Raw genomic sequence first — 20,193 nt, 5'->3', positions numbered from 1 at the left:
CTTGAGCCGAGTCCCCAAGTTGGCTAAGCTGACTCTCCTTTGGATCACCGAGGAATTACCAAATCGGTCCTACTTGAATACTAGTAATGACATGGCCGATTTGGATGATTAGACAACTTCCATATTATGGATTTGATCAAGCAAGGATAGTTATGGGAGAAGTCTATGGACTTTGGTCAAGCTCATGAAGAAAATTGGGACAATCCAAGGAGGTGGTCTAAAATTTGATCTAAAGCTCTATGGACACATTTCATATTTATAAATGGTGTTAGGTATGGAAAACCATGCTACCAAGTGGATGAGGAGCAACAACTTTGGCAAAAGGTCACCAAGTTGAGAAAGTCCTTATGGAGTGATCAAAGTGAGGTTTGATAATTCATATTCACTAGAGACAATGTTGCAAGGTGATTCTCCTAGAGCAATCAAAGGGAGGTGCTTGACAAGGTACTTTCCAAGTGTTTGGCAAGAAGCCCAAAGTGCTCTCCAAACAATGATCGATACATGTATCACCCTTAGAACAAAAATGACCGATGTATACATCGCCCTTAGTCATTGAACAACTAATGAGATGGGTATCATTGTTGTTTAGTTTTGTTTGTTTAAGTGTTTTCAGGTTGAATGTATCATTCACCTGAAAACAGGGGATATTTTGACAACCAAAGTTGTCCATTGTGTGAAGTTGTCAAAATGTGAAACGGACTTCACCATTGTGTTTCTCTTGTCAATACAATCAAAAAGCATATATGGAACGTCAAATTTGGAGTCCGGATGAAGAAGTTATGCCCTCGAGAATATGCTCCGCTGTTGGAAGTTTTGACCCGAGTCGGGAGTTTCAACACACGTCAGGAGTTCTCACTCACGTCGGGAGTTCCGACAAACGTCGAAAGTTCCGACCCAACTTCCGACTCGACTTCCCGTAGACCTAATAACTGTTCGGATCTGGCCTTCGGGATTCCGATCCGAACTGTTCTAGACTTGTGGGAAACTTAGAAAATAAGACTTGGAGAGGTTTCCTACTGAGATAAGACCACCTCTTTCTATATATATAAGAGAATCATGGCCGATTGAGTTTCCATCTATCCAATCGACATACAAACAAATCAATCTACTCTCTTTACCCCTTTTCTCCTCTCTTCCAACCTCCATGTTGTTCATCTCTTGATCCACGACCAAGGATGACGCCCTAGGCTCGCCGGCTGACCTAGGGCAACCCGCTTATGTCCTTGCCTTGACGGGGTCCCCTAGACGAGAGCTTCGACTGTTTCTTTGCTAGTTTGCCTGAAAACTAGCTGTATTCTTCGTCACGCAAGTACGTTGGTTATTCTTTGATGGTTTGTTTGTAAACCTCTCTATTCTTCACCACGAAAAAGTTAGATCTCACCGTGTTCTTCGATCCGTAGCGGCCCGAATATCAAATGCACTTTCTAGTGTGTGATTCGGATCGCATCCGACGTTAACACATTGCTTAAACAGAGTGGCCTGATTCTAAGACGGAGAGCCATGCACTAATATCACTTACTGGCTGCGGTACTAGGGACAGTGATCGCCGTGTCAGCGGCTTTTGTCCCATAAATTTATGTGATTCGACGGCGCGCGGGGCCTTTAGGCAGAGCCGGCCCGACCCGACGACCCGGCGGTCCGCCCATTCTTTTTCTATATATACTATAAACGGCAGTGTGCGTGTGCAAAAGAGTACCTACGCGTGTAGCACATTCCTGATCATCATCTCCAAGCGTTTGTTTCTTCATCCTCAGCTCGGTCTGCCAAACCTCAGTTTTCCTAGCTAACATGTCCAGAAACAGCAGCATCGTGCCCGACGAATCCACCAGCAGCCGGCGCGCAAGGAATAACCTTACGTCCCGGGTGTGGGATCACTTTGACTTGCAGCGCCCCTCCAGCTCGAGTGAGACGTACAAGGCTGTGTGCAAGAACTGTGGCCAGATCATGAGCTTCGACCCCAAACACGCCACGACTACGCATCTGCTGCGTCACATCGAGAGAAACATCTGCAGCAAGAGGGCTACAGCACGGCGGCGGCAGCAGCAGGAAGACGAGGTCGTCGTCGTCGCCCCTGCCGCCAACGGTATATATGCATGACTCTGCTAGCTCACTCTCCTCAAACTAAACCTAAATAAGCTACATTACCAAACGCTTTGTTGAGTTTTGAAGTCTGTCCTCAGGAGTGTTTTGGAGGCCAGAACCGTTTGTTTTTTCGTCACAGCTTCTTCTTTCTCAAGTCTGATGCGCCGCCACCCACCGCCCCGCCCTACCATGGCACAATATGATCTCGCTGGAGCTCCACCGCTGCGGCCATGATCGTGGAGCTCTGGCGAGACTCCTTCTCTCCCCCCCCCCCCCCCTCCCGTACCCTCGCTGATGTCATGGCCATGGTTTGCCCCCGCCACAACCCAAATGCCGCCCTGCCACCGTCTGGCCGACCTACCTCCTGGCCTCAAGCTCTTTCTAAGCCCGTCAGAGTTAGGTAAGAAGATAGGGAAAGGCTAGAGATGGAGAAAAATGAGAGGAGAAGAGTGCTCGATGTCCTTTATAGCATTACTCATTTTTTTTTCTTTTTTGGCTCGCTGACTCTCCCCGGAACAACAAGAAGAGGCTGCTGCATGCACGTGTAGAGATTTTGCATGAAACAAATCGTTATTAATTGTCGTCGTCGACTAAAATCGTTGTACTCCTAGATTCCAACACCCTCTTGCTTGCATTGTCTAACAAACCGATATTGACCTGCATGCAGACGAGAGCCAGGCGGCGGCGGAAGCGTTCGCTGACGGTGTATGGGCAGATGGGGATGATCACGCGTAAGTCGATCGTAACAACGTCGTCGTGGCCGCTGCAACTACAAAGCGCGCGCGCGCGCGCTCTCTCTCTCTTCTGTCATCATCCATCATTCTGTATTGTTATTGTCGTACTCCATCTGTTCTCTAATATAATTTTTCTAAAAATTTTAAGACAAATTAGGAGAGAGCATAAAAGACACATATACCCTCATTTTATTTTCTACGTTATCATCAACGTGATTAATAGTAATTGGTTGCTAAATAAAAAGTATTTAATGCAAAAATGAGTTTTGTTCTTTAGAATACATTATTTGAGGACAAATTTTAAATGTCAGAATATAATAATATTATTACAGGAAGGAGGGAGTAGTAGCTACTTGTCAACTTACATTACATACGTATGTATATCTTTAGTTTGTGTGCTTCCCAGCCTTTTGAGTTTTTTGGTCGTCATGTGAGAGGCTTTCCTAGCTCATGGGGAGATATGTTGAAATAATGAAACAGCTTATGCATTGTTGTAATTTCATGTGTGTACGGGAGTAGTGTTGTATGTTCCTACTGCATGTTGTAAGATGCACATGTTAGTTAAAATCTGACAGTGCGTATGTCTCTGCAACATGCTAGTTGATAAATGGGCCTTGTTTCGTTCCACCCAACATCACTATTACATAGGCACACTATACAGGCGGTTGGTAACATATTTCTACAGGCGTTTTCCAGATCCGCCTGCGCTGGAGGCCAGTAGAAATCGTCCATTTCTACAGGCGGTTGCTTGAGAGCCGCGAGTACAAATCATTTACACAGGCGGCTCTCTTAGAAAACCGCCTGTGTAAATGTTCATTTACACAGGCGGTTCCCCAAGAGAGCCGTCTATGTAAACCTATTAAAATATATATTATTTATTGATTTTTAAATTTATTTATTTATTTATTATTTTATTGTTATTATTTAAATATATTGATATTGTTTGGTCTTCTAACATAGCAACATGTAATTTAAATACTTCATCTCATACATACATTTGTATACATCAAAGTTTGGTGCTCAAAGACATAAAGTTAATTACAAGAGTATATCCATCATCACACATTATATATATATACATCAAAGTTTGTTTCTGTCCTCTAATAACCCTCTTTAGTAAGTTTGAGCTTACTAATCTCTGTTAGCACTCGGAACTGTGGCCTGGATAATTGGCTTTCATCATCATGATATTTGCCTTCACGTGGAATGACATGCTTCATGATGAACGAGCAGATGTCCTCAACTATGTTGTCTAAAGCACGTTTGTCTATGCGCTCCGCCGTCCCTTGCTTATATACCTGCAAAGAAAGTTTATAAACATTATATATTTTATGACTTCCAACTTTATAGACTATTACTTATATTACCTTATCAGGGTTCCATGCATATCGTCCATTTTCTCTCATGTTCTCGCACACGTAGTAGCCACAGAGGACAGATAACGGTGGTTGTGCACTGTATAACAGGAGAGTGGTTATTTAATTATAGTTGCAATTGTGGTCGTATGTGTATGATTTGTATTCATAATAGTACATTTTTATACGTACCGGCCAGTTATGTATAACCTCCAATGGTTGCCCTGGTCTCTTGGACTCGCACTTTCTATGATTTATCTTATAGAACCTGTATGCCCTATGATCTCAAATAGAATCACCATGTTATTGTCAAATTCTCACTATGCTTAAGTATGTATGCATAGCTTGACTTACAGCTCTAGCAATTTGATGAATGGAGCATAGCTTTCTTTCGGGTAATAAATGATGAAGCATATCCAGTGCCTCCTGCTCGAATTAAATCCATGATGCATTTATGCATTGGAATAATATAGATAGATATTTGTAAACTCACACTTACCCAAAGTGGTACGGGACCACCACCGCTTTCCTGTCTTGAAACTTTATTAGTGAATGTCCAATGTAGAAGGTGTATTTGGCTTCAAAATCAAGTTTCAACTTTTGGAGTTTCTCATCCTGTTCTGCACCTTACAAACTCTGTACCTCTGTGCTGTCATTCCCGATCCGGAATGTGTGCCGATCTTCAGCTATATCTATTGGGCAGAGATAGGCATTCCTTTCTTCGGCACAATAATTAAGGTTCGAACCAAAATACATATCTTGTTGATCATATAACATTCTGCAAGATAGAAGCATTTCAGATATTGAAAATTGATTGAACTACAATGTGTGTAACTATGTAACACTTACAATGCAAATGCCGTTACGATCTGTACATCTAGCAACTCGTGGTTCATTAGTGCCCACATGTCATCAAAAGTGAGCATGCATTTGTCAGTACTCTGGCTGAGAAATGCTATTTGTGGTATGCGCATGCTTATGGTGTCGATGCCAGCAGAAGAGGCTCTCATGTACCAGTCATGAAACCTTTTTATACCACTTGGTTTCTTCATAAGTTTGGTCCGACTGAGTAGAGGCTTTCTCCACACGTACTTTTTGGGGATATTCTTGTAGTCTTCTGCAGTTGGCACCTTGAAATTGATAGGAGTTATGACCTTAGGCGTCGGCACCTCTGACTTTGCTAGCTCAGAAATCTCATGCTCTTGTATTGTGCGTTTCGAAGCAATGCGTGACAAAAATCTCACTTGCCCAGCTGATTTTTTTCTTTGGCTCGAATGGTGAAATCAACTTAGGTATCGGAAATACTTTCTTCTTTGGCACCTTTGGTGGCTCACTTCTTGGTTTTGGATCTTTGAGTTGTGGGGAAGGGGTGGAATTGAATGGTGGTGGAGATTGTGTTGACTGTGGGGTAGAAAGATCATGGAGAGGAGATGGTTGATGGACAGGGAAAACATGGAGAGGTGATTCTGGTGGGTCAGGAAGAGACTGGGGAGGTGAAGCCGGTGGGTTAGGAAGAGGATCGATATGAGCTGACGACTCCTGGGTTAGTGGCATCCCTTGAGAGGGTGGTGGTGGCTCCCTTAGTTGCACGTCCCTCCGAGGCCAAAGGATGAAATTGTTTATCGTCTGTCCTAGTTTCACAATGTCCTCGGGACCAGGGATGTCTAGAATCTCGTCCTCATAACCTTAGACCACGGTTGATACCTCTACTCTGTAGTAGTCTTTAGGGATGTCAGCACCATGGTATTTAGGTCCTCCTGGGATCGCTTTGCCCATGGCTACTTCCCTTGTACGATGATTGTTAATCCCATATCTTATGACAAGGGAGCAAGGTGTAGAAGTAACAATGTCGTCAACTAGATAGTGATCCTTGTTTGTCATAGATGTGACACTGCTTGGAATGATTGTTTCACTTGATGCCACCAACGGTTGCGACACCACTAGGACTAGCTGCATTTGGGGAGCTTGAGTGCTCATTTGGGTAGCTACATTTGACATGGCACTCGCTAGTTTTTGCATCAACTCAGGAGGAGGATTTTCTAGAAACTTCCCCATCATCTCTTGGAAGTCTTTCTTAGCCTCTTCCTGAAAATAATTTACCATTTGTTCCTTGTACCGATCACGTTTCTTATACTCATTTGCCCATTGAGGGCCGAATCCATCCTTCCATCCTTCTTTGGATGAGATGCCTCGAACACGGCCAGGATGCTCGGGGTTACCGAGGCCAACACTAAGGATGTCCCTCTCCCTTCGTGGCGTAAACTTGCCTTCCTGCTGCATGCCTGCCACTGCAAAGATGCTCTTCATTGCTTCATCAAGCATTGGGTCTTCAAAGGACACACCCGTCTCGGTTTCCTTTGGCTTCCGAGCACGGATCCAATTCGCGGACCTTTCACCGACTTGCTCGGACAGCACTGGCAACCCTACTGCCTTCTTCGCAGCCTCTTCTTGCCTCCATATAGGAACTTGGTGTCGGTAACCACCTGTGCCTAGATGGTGGTGGTACTTGTTCCTCTTTGCGAGCTGGGACTTGGCTTCGCTCCGAGCTAAGAAGTTAGGGTCATTCCTCTGCTCTAGAAAAACAGCCCACTGCCCTTTAGTAATATTGTATTTGGATGTCGGATCCATCTCTGTCTTTGCATACTTGACATTCATCTCCGACCTCCAATTTTGGAAACTAACCGCACATTGCTTCATTGTATATGCCTTCACTAAATCTTCTGGCACATTCCTAGGAAACTGGAACATTGTCTTAATCTTATCCCAAATTTTGATCTTGTGATTATTTGACACACAGGCCCAGTTCTTAACTGTGATATCAAGAAAGTCCCTCACACAAAAACCAATTGTGTTCCTGTATTTGGGTAGGGCCTCCTCTAGAGCTAGGGGCTGTCCGGTAGGGCTCACATCTGTGATGGCATATGTGTCATCTGGAAATTGGTTCAACCCTCTCTCGCCTCGTTTCAAACCTAGCCGCTTCCTTTTCCTAGACTGACATGGCCTCTTAGGGCTCGTCGTTGCGGTCGTCGGTTCTGGTGTGTCTGGTGTGTCTTCGTGTGCCACTTCCTCCTAAGACATCATCTCTCTAAACTGAGACATTGCCTCCTGAGTATAGACATGTGAATCATGGGCATGTTTATATGTAGAAACTATGAATAGAAATTATTTAATTACATGAAATCGTGAATGTCTCTAATTTACCTCATCGGCTTCTGGATTGTAATCGGGGTCACGTGCCAATTCACGACGAGTCTTCCTCACTTCTAGAGGCTCCATGTCGGTCGCTAGCTTCTTGTTCATAGGACGAACCTGATGCTTCGCCCGTTTCTACTTGTTTCGTGACCTCACGAGCTTGTTCCATAGGGTTGGATGACCCTTCTATTTGCTCCGTGGGTTGGGACTACAGTGCTTCGTCCTTGTGTGGAGAACTCATCGCAGAAATCTATGTAATTTATGCATAAAATTAAATTTATGTATCCTGGGGTATATACACTAATCACATATAAAATATAATAAGTATTTAACATATGAAATAACAAGTATTTAACATAATCACATATGAAATAAAAATTATAAATAATACATACATATATTTCTATACAAATAATACATACATATATTTCTATACAACATAATCACATATAAAATATAATAAGTATTTAACATATAAAATAACAAGTATTTAACATAATCACATATGAAATAAAAATTATAAATAATACATACATATATTTCTATACAAATAATACATACATATATTTCTATACAACATAATCACATATAAAATATAATAAGTATTTAACATATGAAATAACAAGTATTTAACATAATCACATATGAAATAATAATTATAAATAATACATACATATATTTCTATACAAATAATACATACATATATTTGTATACAACATAATCACATATAAAATGTAATAAGTATTTAACATATGAAATAACAAGTATTTAACATAATCACATATGAAATAATAATTATAAATAATATATACATATATTTCTATACAAATAATACATACATATATTTCTATACAACATAATCACATATAAAATATAATAAGTATTTAACATATGAAATAACAAGTATTTCACATAATCACATATGAAATAATAATTATAAATAATACATACATATATTTCACTAAATAAATAAATTACTAAAGTAAAAAAAATCTCCTCTCTCTACCCTTTACGGCCCAGCCCGTGACTCCCTCTCCTCTCCCCTCCTCTCTCCCTCTCTCCCTAACCTCGCGCCGTGCGCTGCCCGCACACCGCCCGCACGCCGCCTCGCGCCGCGCGCTCGCCTCGTTGCCCGCACAGCCACGCTTCCTTGTCGTCGCCGCGCGCTCACCTTCCCTGCCGCCGCCACCGCCCTGCCTGCCGCCGCACGCAGACTGCCGCCGCCAACGCGCACGCACGCAGAGAGAGAGAGGAGAGGCTCACCGTCGGGCGGCTACGGCGTCGAGGGCGGAGTGCTCCGGCAACGGGAGCAACGGCGTCACGGGCAGCTACGGCGACGTGGAAAAATTCTGGCAGCCTGACGGTGTGGTTTCAAATGAACTGGGCGCCAGAGACTTAGAAAAATTTCGGGAGCGACCTCGAGGGTTATATACCTGGGGCATTAGTACAGGCGGTTGGCTTAGTCAACCGCCTGTACAAATGTATTTTAAGTTTATTTAAAGTTTTCCTTATATATATTTTTATTTTTAGAAACTATTTAAATGATTCAAAAAATCATATCTTCAAAAATATTTGTCCTAAATTAGTGAAAAAAATTTTGTTGTGTTCCGCTTGACCAGAGACACATGTTAAAAATATGAAATTTCATGTTTGAGGTACTTTTATATGCAGCTTTATTTAAAATGATTTAAATTGAATATGTGCCTCATATCTTGTTTAATACATAAATAATTCTAAGAATACGAGAAAAATGTAAATCCAATTTTGTTAGCTTTATTGTAGTGTGTAAATGCTATAAAAAATATATTCCTTTGTGTAATTTATCGTTGACAATATAAATGTGAGGAACCCATATGTTTGACAATAGTTCGGTGGAATGACTCTTATACGTTTGTGAAGCATGTATGTTATGCCTATCTCCAAATGTCTTGAAATTTTTTTGGCAAGCTTCTACACTCAAATGATAACCCCACACAAGATCTTAGGATTTTCTGGTCATGCAAGCTATTATTACATTTTTCTTTGTGCTAAATGAGATGAAAAATGGTGGACTACACCTAGATCCCACTAGGTTTTTTCACCAACCACAAGGAAGTTTTATTTCCTATGGTATATAAGACCATGTGGAGAAGTTTAGCACCATTTGGAGTCATTTTAGGGGTAGACTTAGTTCAAGCGCTAATTAGTGGGTGATGTCGCACGGAAATTCAATTAAACCGGATAAAGTAACAAACCACATCAGAAAAATCCCAAACTTGGTGGATTGAACATCAATGGCACTAGTAACCCTTAGTAAAAGTTTGAGACCAATACGCATCAATGGCACTAGTAACCCTTACATGTAGAAATAGAGAAGGGCATATAGCATAAGGTACACATTTTATCATAAATAGATTACATGGCAAATGACAAATAAAATCTAGGCAGCTACTGTTCTTCCTTGTCCATCGTGACGCACCCAGGGCAACGAGCTCTGTGGAATACTTCGCTCAACATTCCTTATCTTTACTGGATGGTCGTCTACAAAGAGAGACATGTCACTGAACTGGTTAAATTCATCCAAGTCAGATACACCATCAACTCTGATGGCTTGTTGCTTTCCAGGGAAAACTATGTGCTTTGGATGGTCCGTAATTTTCTTCTTATCATTAGGAGAGAAGACCAGCTCAGCATAGAAGACCTGTGCAGCACGGTTAGCCATTATCCATGGATCATCTTTGTAGCCTACCTTGCTTAGATCTAGAACTCTAATCCCATAGTTGTCCACTGTGACATGTTTGTCTTCAACCCATTGACACCGAAATATAAGGATTTGAAATATACCATAGTCTTAGTCTAGTTCCCATATGTCCTCAACAAAGCCAAAGTAAATTGTTTTCTCACCAGTTTCAGAGTCTAAGGCGTCGCATCGAACACCACTATTTTGTGCCATGCTCTTTTGGTCTTTGGACTTGGTACAGAACGTGAAGCCACTAATGTCATAGGTTTGCCAAGTCGTGACCTGGCGTGATGGCCCAGATGCCAAGACCTTGATGGTGCGATCCTCGAGTGTTTCCCCATCTGGAATGTCCTGCTCCCTTAGCCATGAGGTGAACTGATTCTTATGTTCCTTCATTATCCATTCATCTGTGTGCCCATGATTATGTTTTTGAAGCTCTTCAATGTGTAGATTGATCAAAGGCTCCATTATCGAGAGCTGATGCAGGACGCTGTGATGTGCTTCAAGGACTGAATTGTAATCTTTTGGGACGTATGATTTCTTTCCCATCCTACCTCTACCATTCAGCCTACCCTCGTGTCATGACGGAGGCAAACCTATTGCAACCTGATCTTTTAGGACCCTATTGCAGAATGGACCTCCGGACTCAATGGCCTCTTCGGTTAAGTACCCCTCTACCATAGACGCCTCTGGACGAGCACGAGTTGATACATAGCCATTTAGTATTGACATGAAGCGTTCATACGTCCACATCTCATGCAAATACATGGGACCCAATGCTTCTATTTGTGAAACCAAGTGCACCACAAGGTGAACCATCACATCGAAGAATGCTGGGGGAAACACATCTTAAACTGTGAAACTGTCTCCACTACGAATTCCTTAAGAGACGCCAACTCATCACGTTCAATCACCTTGTGTGAGATCCTGTTGAAGAAGTAGCACAACCGTATTAGGTTGTTGTGTCTCGTGTACGAACTCAAACCCGTCAACAATTCCAGTTGTATAAGGCGCAAAGCTACCCTCTCCATGCTTTGTCCAAATCAAGTAATCTTTCATAAATCCTCGACGGACCAGATGAGTAAGGATTTGTTGAATGTCATCAGAACAACAAGATTTCTACAATCCATGCATGGACAATGTATGTGCGTTTTTCTTGTTCTTGAAGCATGGTTTTGAGCAGCATGAATAAACCTCTGGACCTCAGTTATATATGATGGATCTAGTCTTGATAAATTATACATCCAAAATGACCTCTCCATCAGTACCTGTAAAACACCATTCATATGATCTAAGGGTTTACAAAGGATTTATCTAGGGTTTATTAGCTAGGGTTTATGGTTAAGCTTGAGATTAAAGGAAAAAAAACCTAAGTTACATAATTAAAAAATAATCTAAGTATAGCATAACTATATAAATACATCATTCATTATAAATAGATAGATGACGTGGAAGGTGATAATAAAAAACCTAACTACCATATAATTAAAAAAATCCACAATTATCTCTCTACATAAATATACAAAGAACACACAATTGGTTTAATCTTGTAAAAACTAGCTAAATTGAGAAGCACACATGTTGAGAGACATTATCCAACCATATTAAATAACCCCATCTAACCATATCAACAAATCAAGACAAAAAGCTAGCTATTCTTCTCTCTCACTCATGGTGAAACCCTAGATCCAAAAAGTGACTCAAATTGAGCTAGAATGAGCAAATTGAGGCAATAGGGACATAAACTAACCTCTTTTAGCAACCTCCTTCCTAGAAATGAAGATCAAAACCTCCCCTCTTGTATTTTGAGAAATCTGGAACTCCAAAATCGCCCCCAATGGAAGGTGGGTGCGAGATACTATGTTCTGGTCGGGAAGGAAGAAGGGGTATTTATACAGAGATAACACAGGCTGTGATAAACTGTTTCCACAGGCGGTGGACTTAAGCCAACCGCCAGTGTAAATGCTCCATTTACACTGGCGGTTGGCTTAAGTCAACCGCCTGTGATAAACGTTTCCACAGGCGGCCGAAAATCTCTGACACCGCCCTATTTATACCACAGGCGCGTCGTAACTGGAACCGCCTGTGGTATAAAAAGGGGCACCAGCTATGAGCCTGTTTCTACTAGTGCATAAAAAAAACTTTTTTAAGATTCCCCATAATCTTGCGGCACATGATGAAGCATTAAATAGATAAAAAAATAACTAATTGCATAGTTTATCTGTAATTTGTGAAATAAATCTTTTAAAACTAATTAGTCCATGATTGGACAATATTATCAAATACAAACGAAAGTGCTATAGTATCCAAAAACTTTTCACGTAAGGTGAAAACACTATATATATATATATATATATATATATATATATATATATATAAGATCCCGAGTCTATTCTTATCATTCTATATCGTAGTTTTGGTTACCGTTGTCATGCCACTATGCCAAAACAGACAATCACGACATTTCGGCTTTTCCTCTTTTCTCTGATATACACATCTACATATCTGACATTCATTGTTGGCTCCATCATAGTTGATTTTAAGAAACCGGTAGTGATCGGGTGCCTCCTGGCACATCACTGCCATTTTTTTTGCTAAAACAGACAGTGATCAGAACCGTTCGGCATTGATATCCGAGTCTTTATTGTTGGTTCATACCACTACTGATATTAGCCAAGAACCAGTAGTGATATTGGGTCATCACTACTGGTTTTTGGCTAAAACCGACAATGATATGCTGCAAGAAAACTTCATAACTTTCTCATATGACGTCCGATGAAGATGAACATTATATCAAAGTTGTAGTACTCAATAAGATCTACAACTTTATAGTTAAAACCTTTTAATTTAAGATCATTTGGATGTCCAAATATAGATCACAAGATTTTAATACCAAATATAATGAGTCCATATACTCCATAGTCATAAGTAAGTGCGCAGTGATAGTTAAGGATCTGAGATGGATAAGCACCCAAATAAAAAGATGTACATCTCAAAATATCATGCAACTTTGTAGTTCACAGCTTTTTGTGAAGTCATTATAATGTCCCTCTATTTGATTCGCAAGATTTCATAGAAGTTAATACCAACTAAAGCTATATATTCCATAGTTTAGTGATATTTACGAATCGCACATGGAGAAATGACTAAAACAAAACTTGTAGATCTCCAAAGGTTATGCAAGTTTCTAGATGATAACATTTTCATTTGAAATCATCTATCTAGTGAAAAATTATGTTTGTTTTGTCAAATTTAAAACTTGAATTTTTCAAATCAACTCGGATGGAGAAATGTCCAAAATAAAAGTTGTAGATCTTGAAAAGTTATGCAACTTTGTACTTGATAATTTTTTTATTTGAAATCATATGTCTAAGGAAAGTTATAGTTGAATTTTCTCACATTTGAAATTCAAATTCTTCAAATGACCTCAGATGGAGAAATGATAAAAACCAAAGTCGTAGATCTTGAAAAATTGTAAAACTTTGTAGTTGACCTTTTCATTTGAATCTATTTTGGGTAACAAATTTTTATTTCAAAATTAAAGCGACATAAAATAAGGAGAACAAATATCCCAAATGGACACATACGTCTTAGATGTGGAGTGGTTAGGTGATGAATAAGTGAAGTAGGAGCTCCAGGGTTTGAGTGCTAGTGGCCATGAAGCATCTATTATTCACATGAAAAATCATGTGACTTATGACCTACGACGTGTGATGGTGTGGCTACCCTTTGGGATCCCTCCCCATATTAAAAAACTAGGTGATTTCCCTGCGCATTGCTGCGGGTAGCCGGGAATATAAAACTCCAATTTTGAATAAGTTCTCTATGAAAATATGAAATAATAATAATAAGTTAAGAAATCAGAACGGCATGCTGATAACAATATGTGTATAAACAAATAGAAATCATACAAAGTGTCGTAAACATAAACGAATCTTCACCTAGGTGGGGCGTTCACTCACTGGCGTAGAGCTGATTAGAAAAGGACTCCTTTGCCGTGAAGAGTTAAATAAAGAAAGAAAAAACACACACATAAGAAGTTGAATTAAAATTAAAAAAAACTAAAAATATAAAAAAACTACTGACGACCTTATCATATCCCTTCCGTGGGACATGTGGATCTTCTCCACCGCTTGAAAAAATCCATCATTGCTGCTTTTCCTAGCACAAGGGGCGACAGCGGGCTCCCCTTCTATCACTTCCTACGCCGGCCACCCTCTCGACGGATTGGAGGTCGGCACAGAAGCACGGCACCAAGGCATGACGGCCAGATGCAGACGCCGTGGAAGCCGAGTGGTCAGACATAGACACCGGTAGATGGCACTACAGGACAGCGGCTCTTCGCCTAGCGCACGAGGCGCTCGGTGAAGCCCGAAACACGCTCGGCGAAGGCTTCCCCGAGCGGCGCGCTAGGCGAACCCCGCTCGGCGAATTTTTTGACGGCGAAGAATTTCACCGAGCACGATTATTCCAACTCGCTCGGCTTCTCTCGTGCCTACTTTGCCGAGCGGCGACATACGCGCTCGGCAAAGTATCCTCGCCGTTACGTCGTTACAGTCGTTAACGTTATCGTCGACGTCACGTCTACAATGTTCGCCGAGCGTCAACCCGCTCGGCAAAAGAAACAACTTTGCCGAGCGCCGCCGTGTTTGCGCGCTCGGCAAACCTACTAACTTTGCCGAGCGCGCTTTTATAACGGCGCTAGGCGAATCTAGTAACTTTGCCGAGCGCGCTTTTATAACGGCGCTAGGCGAATCTCTACCTTTGCCGAGCGCCATGGCCATCGCGCTCGGCAAAGCTGGGAACCTGCCTGTGCAGAGCCGCTGCCTCTTCCCAGCTTTGCCGAGCGCGATGGTCATGGCGCTCGGCAAAGCACATCTTCGCCGAGCGTTATGGTCATTTGCGCTCGGCAAACCTACAGAAAACAGTTTTTTTTATTTTTATTTTCCAATCCACCTGATCAAACAATAAAAATCACACACATATATATATGTTATCCAGACCATAGATACAACCACTGGCACATTCACCACAACAAGCACAACATATATAGCACAAATGTCACAAGTTCACATCCACAAGTTCACAAAGTGCGGCTCAAGTTCACAAAGTGCATAGTTGTCTCCACAAGTTCACAACACAAGTTCACAACAAGCACTACCACTGCATCTCAAGACGTTGGGGCTCCGCCTGGTGGGTACTGAACGCCTGGTGAGGGTATGCCTTCTGCAATTGCTGCAGGAGTAGGATTCGAACCCGCCGACTGTTGCTGCAAAACAAAAAGATCCGCTTAAATTTGTCAGAAAGAATTTGTGCAAAGAAGCGAAAGCAATCGATTTATTATACTCACAGGAGTAGGTAGAACAGGCACCGGCAAAGGGAGGGGATGGAGGAGCTCTGGTGGCAAGGACAAACCGGACTTCTCGCCAACAGCTGCTAGGAACTTCGTTAGTTCCTCTAGCCTTGTTTGCTGCATTGCCAGCGCCGCATTCTGGGCCTCCACCGTCGCACTTGTGGCCACAAGCTTCGCGTCTGTCTCCTCACGCTGCTTCTTCTCATTTTGTAGCTCGGCCTACAACAGATAGTACCAAAGTTTCAGTTTTCCAAACGTAACTAAGGTGTAAATATTAATGGACAGCAAGTCACCCTTGACTAACCTGGAGTGCATCGACCTGGTGCTGTGAAGAGCTCACCCGTGGACGTATGGGTGGGTCAGTGGCGGCGCTACCTGCTCGGATCCGCGTGAGGGAGAGCTCGGAACTGTCGATGACGCTGTTGGCAATCCACATCCGCCCGTGCTTCTTTCCTCCTCGGTGGAGGGTCTGTCACTGTCACCCCTTTCATAAAGTTCTTAGCGTCTTGTCTGAATGGATGGTCAACAGGCAGGAACTGACGATGTTTGTCGAAAGATGAAAACTTGCTGCCCTTCTTCAACCAGGTGAACCTCAAAGCTTCCTTGCATATGGGGCATGGGAACTTCCCGTGAACACACCACCCACAAAATAATCCATACGCCACGAAGTCATGCATTGAGTACTGGTACCATACGTGCATTAAGAAGGTCCTCTTTGTAGCTCGGTCGTATGTCCATACACCTTCCTCCCAAGCCTTGATCAGTTCATCCCACAAAGGATCCATGAACACACCCATATTGCTACCCGGGTGTCCAGGAATGACCAACGAGCAAAATATGTGTTGTCGCTGAAAGGCGACCCCGGGGGGGAGATTAAGGGGGATAACAAAGACAGGCCAACATGTGTATGGGGCAGACATCAAACCATAAGGATTGAACCCATCTGTTGCTAGCGCAACACGGACATTACGAGCCTCACATGCTTTATCATGATGTTTGTCATCGAAGTAGCGCCATGCTTCACCATCGGAGGGATGCACCATCTTGTCAGGATTGTATCGTTTGCCCTCTTTGTGCCAGGTCATCTGTTTCGCGAATTCCTCGGTCATGTATAGCCTTTGTAGCCTTGGTAAGAATGGAAGGTACCGTAGGATTTTGTTGGCATACGGGAGCTGCTCCTTCTCACCATCAGCAGAGGGCACCTCCTGATACCGGGAGGACTTACACTTCGGACAGTACTTCAAATCCGCGTGTTCATTCCTGAATAGGACACACCCCTTTGGGCAAGCATGTATCTGCTCATAAGGCATCTTAAGTGCTTTGAGGAGATTCTTTGACTCGTGCATGTTCAGTGGTAGTCTGTGGGGCTTTGGAAGCAGACTGCCAACTAATTTCAGCATCTTATCAAAGCCATCTCGACTAATCTTTAATTCTGCCTTCAACCCTAATAGGCGTCCAACGGCATCCAGACGACATACATCTGTGTGCTCATGAAGGGGTTGCCCAGCCGCGTCCAACATTTCATAGAAGTTCCGTGCATCTTCCTCCATCTCCTCCCTATTACGTGACTGAGCGAACTGGGCTTGTTGAACATCATCTAACCAGTCCGCTACCCCGGCATCATCATCACAAGCCTCGAGGCGTTGCCTCACCACCTCCTCTCTCACACGTTGGACTTCACCATGATAGGTCCACACGTGATAGTTTTGTGTCCATCCGTTGTTGAACAGATGCAGACCCATCTTCTCCTTGTTAGCCGCCCTCCTATTATCACACCTGGCGCAGGGACATTTTAGTTGAACATATGCTGGAGCATCGCCAAATGTAGCCTCCATGAAATCATTGGTCTTGTTCACCCATTCAAGGTCCACATCATGCTTGCTTCTCCAGCCGTCGTACATCCACTGACGGTCCTCCATCCTTTAGCCCAATAATGAAACCACCCACTCAGTCTACATAAAGGCCCCACACTCCTACTATCTAATGGGTGAGGATAGGTCCTAATCCCACCCGCGGATGCGTAGATGAGGTTAGTTTCCATGCCCCGCTCCTCTTCGAGACAGAATTTCGGCAGCACCTCCCCGTTGTTCTCCTGATACACGTCCTGTAAGGGAGAGTGTGTATCTGGAGAACAACAGGTAGGTGATGCCGAAACTCTATCTCGAATAGGAGCGGAACATGGAAACTAACCCATCTACACATCCACGGGCTGTCCAAAAAACGTGGACAATCCGAAACAGATACGATGTAGATATGCAAAGATGTGCATACCTCCAGTCGTATCCCTTTCGAACGGGAGACGCCTAACCAGGTTACGTGATACAGGGACATGGGGGACAAGAAGAGGGGTTATTCATACCTAGGGTGACGTCGAGGAAGACAGTAGGGGTCGTCAAGGTACTCCGGGCAGGCTCGGACCGGGTCTTGCTCTGTAGAAAAATAGCATATAGGTTAGTTCAAAATTTCGGCAGCACCTCCCTACACGGCAAGCTTTCCAAAACCTGCAATAAACATAACGGCACGATGACCGGCAACCAGACTTGCATATGCATTGACATCACATTCATATAATCATTGTCGGGCTTATCACAGTTTGCACCTAAGGCTTACAAATTAATATTTTTTTACCCAAGCAACCAGAGTGCCTTATTACCTAGTAGAGAAGGACAGGGCCGACGGTGAACCGAAGAGGAGCACGGGGACGAGGCCGACGAGGAGCACGGGCACGGGGACGACGGCGGTGGGGCTCTGCCTCAGGTGGTGAGGGGCGGCCGGGGTGGGGGGGACGAGGAGCACGGGAACAGGGCCCTGCCTGCTCCTGCTCGACCAGGTCCCTCAGGTGGTGGGGGACGGCGGTGGCGCTCCCCACAGCCCACAGTCCCCTTCTCCTCGGGCCGGCAGGCGACGGGGGCGACGGGCGGCCGGGGACGGGGGGCGACGGGCGGCCGGGGCGGGGGGCGACGGGCGGCCGGGGACGGGGGGCACGGGCGGCCGGGGCAGGGGGCGACGGGCGGCCGGGGACGGGGGGCACGGGCGGCCGGGGCGGGGGGCGACGGGCGGCCGGGGACGGGGGGCCGAGGCGGGGGGAGGGCGGGCGGCCGGCCGGCGTCGATTCGGCGAGGGGAGGCGGGGGGAAGTGGAGGGGGGGGAGCGGATCCGGCGAGCGGGGGCCGGCGGCTGGCCGGCGGCGGCCGCGGGCCGGCGGCGACGGGGAGGGCGCGCGGAGGGCGAGCGACGGGGAGAGCTGGGAGAGAGAGATGAGAGAGTGAGTGAGTGTCTGTGTGTGTTAGAGTGTTGACTTCTTTTTTTTTTTTTGTCCACTGGAGTTGTTTGCCGAGCGGCATTTTTCACCTGCGCTCGGCAACGTTTTTTTTTTCGGGGTGAAATTTTTCCAGCGGGAAATCGCCCGCGCAGCCACTTTTCCTTTGCCGAGCGCAGATCTGTTTGCCGAGCGTATTTAACGGCGCTAGGCAAATGTTTCTAATTTTTTTTGTGTTTTTCGATCTAGAAATTTTTGTGTGGATCTTAAAGATCATTATTGACATCATATTGAAAATTTAGATTTTTTCTTTAATTTTTGATATATTTAAAAGATATTTATCCTTTTCTTGATTTTTTTTTTCAAAAGGAAAATTTGACCTACAAATCCATTGCATGAGTGGAAATTATGATTGGAAAAATGATAATGTTGTTAGTGATGGTCATGTGAGGCCTCATTGAAGTCATGACATGAAATATCGAATCCCGAGTTTAGGAAACACGACTGTTTAGTTGCGAGTGCATTGTTTTAAAAATCTAAAAAAACAAAAACTTTCCCGAAAAATCCAAAATTTGTTCAGGTGTCTTCGAATGGTGTTTGCAACCTATGAAAAAAATTTGAGGACATTTCGTTGACGTTTCAGTTTACGAATGTTGAAACCCTGAACATCTTCACATAAGTTATAGAACTCATGTGGGTAAGTCTTGGGTTTCAACAATCCTAAACGTAAACATCAATGAAACGTTCTCAAAATTTTTTCATAGCCTACACATACCATAACAAGACAAGTGGACAAGTTTCAAATTTTCCGGACTTGGTCTCGTTTATTTAGAATTTTAAAACCATCCACCCGCAACTAAATCGTCGTGGCTCGTGAACTAGGCCTTCGATATTTCATGTGAGCACTTGCATGGCGCCTCAAATTACGCTCCCTAAGAAGAATATTAATTTTCCATTCACCTTTTCCAAAGATTCTAATGACTTGTAGTTCAAATTCTCTTTTCGAAAAGTAATTCAAAAAATAGACATAAACACTATAAATATAGCAAAAAGTACGGAAAAAAGCTACAATTTCAATATGTGGTCAATAGATCTATACCAAATCTACAGAAAAAAATTGGGAGCCAAAATAATAATAATTTTTTTTGGGTTCACCGAGCGCCGGTGTGGCCGCTCGGCAAATCAAAGTTTCGCCGAGTGGGATATATGAAGCGCTCGGCGAATTTTTTTTTTTGCCGAGGGGGGAACGGCAGGGCGCTAGGCAGAGGACACGATACGGGCCGACGTTGGTGACCGTCAATCATTTGCCGAGCGACTAGGTTTGCCGAGCGCGACCGCTCGGCAAAACGTCACCTTTGCCGAGCGTGGACTTGCACCGAGCGCGGTCGCTCGGCAAACTAGAGTCTTTGCCGAGCGCGTGTCTTCGGCGAGCGGTGTTCGTCCGGCCACCGGGGAAGACCACCGTTGCCGAGCGCTCTGTTTTCCGCGCTCGGGAAATA

The 20,193-nt window shown here is 43.7% G+C and overlaps 2 protein-coding genes across 2 annotated transcripts; both read right to left on the bottom strand.

Moving 5' to 3' along the window:
- LOC110437418 lies at positions 14,986-15,885 on the bottom strand. The gene is made up of 3 exons (XM_021465902.1): positions 15,740-15,885; positions 15,433-15,654; positions 14,986-15,351 (listed from the first exon to the last, which is right to left on the bottom strand). The coding sequence occupies exons 1-3, from the start codon at positions 15,869-15,871 to the stop codon at positions 15,253-15,255; spliced, it is 453 nt and encodes a 150-aa protein (XP_021321577.1). The 5' UTR covers positions 15,872-15,885; the 3' UTR covers positions 14,986-15,252.
- On the bottom strand, positions 17,914-19,387 carry LOC110437208 (vegetative cell wall protein gp1-like). Its single transcript, XM_021465562.1, has 3 exons — positions 19,343-19,387; positions 18,238-18,679; positions 17,914-17,936 (listed from the first exon to the last, which is right to left on the bottom strand). The coding sequence occupies exons 1-3, from the start codon at positions 19,385-19,387 to the stop codon at positions 17,914-17,916; spliced, it is 510 nt and encodes a 169-aa protein (XP_021321237.1).

Source organism: Sorghum bicolor, chromosome 7 (genome assembly GCF_000003195.3).
Source record: "Sorghum bicolor cultivar BTx623 chromosome 7, Sorghum_bicolor_NCBIv3, whole genome shotgun sequence".
In the NCBI taxonomy this organism is placed as follows: domain Eukaryota; kingdom Viridiplantae; phylum Streptophyta; class Magnoliopsida; order Poales; family Poaceae; genus Sorghum; species Sorghum bicolor.
This window is presented reverse-complemented; position numbering and strand designations above follow the sequence as displayed.

What these genes read in the sequence shown, in the direction of transcription:
- LOC110437418 (XM_021465902.1), bottom strand. Translation starts at nt 15,871, where the DNA reads ATGTGGATTGCCAACAGCGTCATCGACAGTTCCGAGCTCTCCCTCACG. An exon ending in ACCAGGTCGATGCACTCCAG is followed by an intron (nt 15,655 to 15,739) that starts GTTAGTCAAGGG and finishes TATCTGTTGTAG; the next exon opens with GCCGAGCTACAAAATGAGAA. An exon ending in TGCCTGTTCTACCTACTCCT is followed by an intron (nt 15,352 to 15,432) that starts GTGAGTATAATA and finishes TTTGTTTTGCAG; the next exon opens with CAACAGTCGGCGGGTTCGAA.
- LOC110437208 (XM_021465562.1), bottom strand. Translation starts at nt 19,387, where the DNA reads ATGAGTTCTATAACTTATGTGAAGATGTTCAGGGTTTCAACATTC. An exon ending in TGTTCAGGGTTTCAACATTC is followed by an intron (nt 18,680 to 19,342) that starts GTAAACTGAAAC and finishes TCTCTCTCCCAG; the next exon opens with CTCTCCCCGTCGCTCGCCCT. An exon ending in GCAGGAGCAGGCAGGGCCCT is followed by an intron (nt 17,937 to 18,237) that starts GTTCCCGTGCTC and finishes TGTTTATTGCAG; the next exon opens with GTTTTGGAAAGCTTGCCGTG.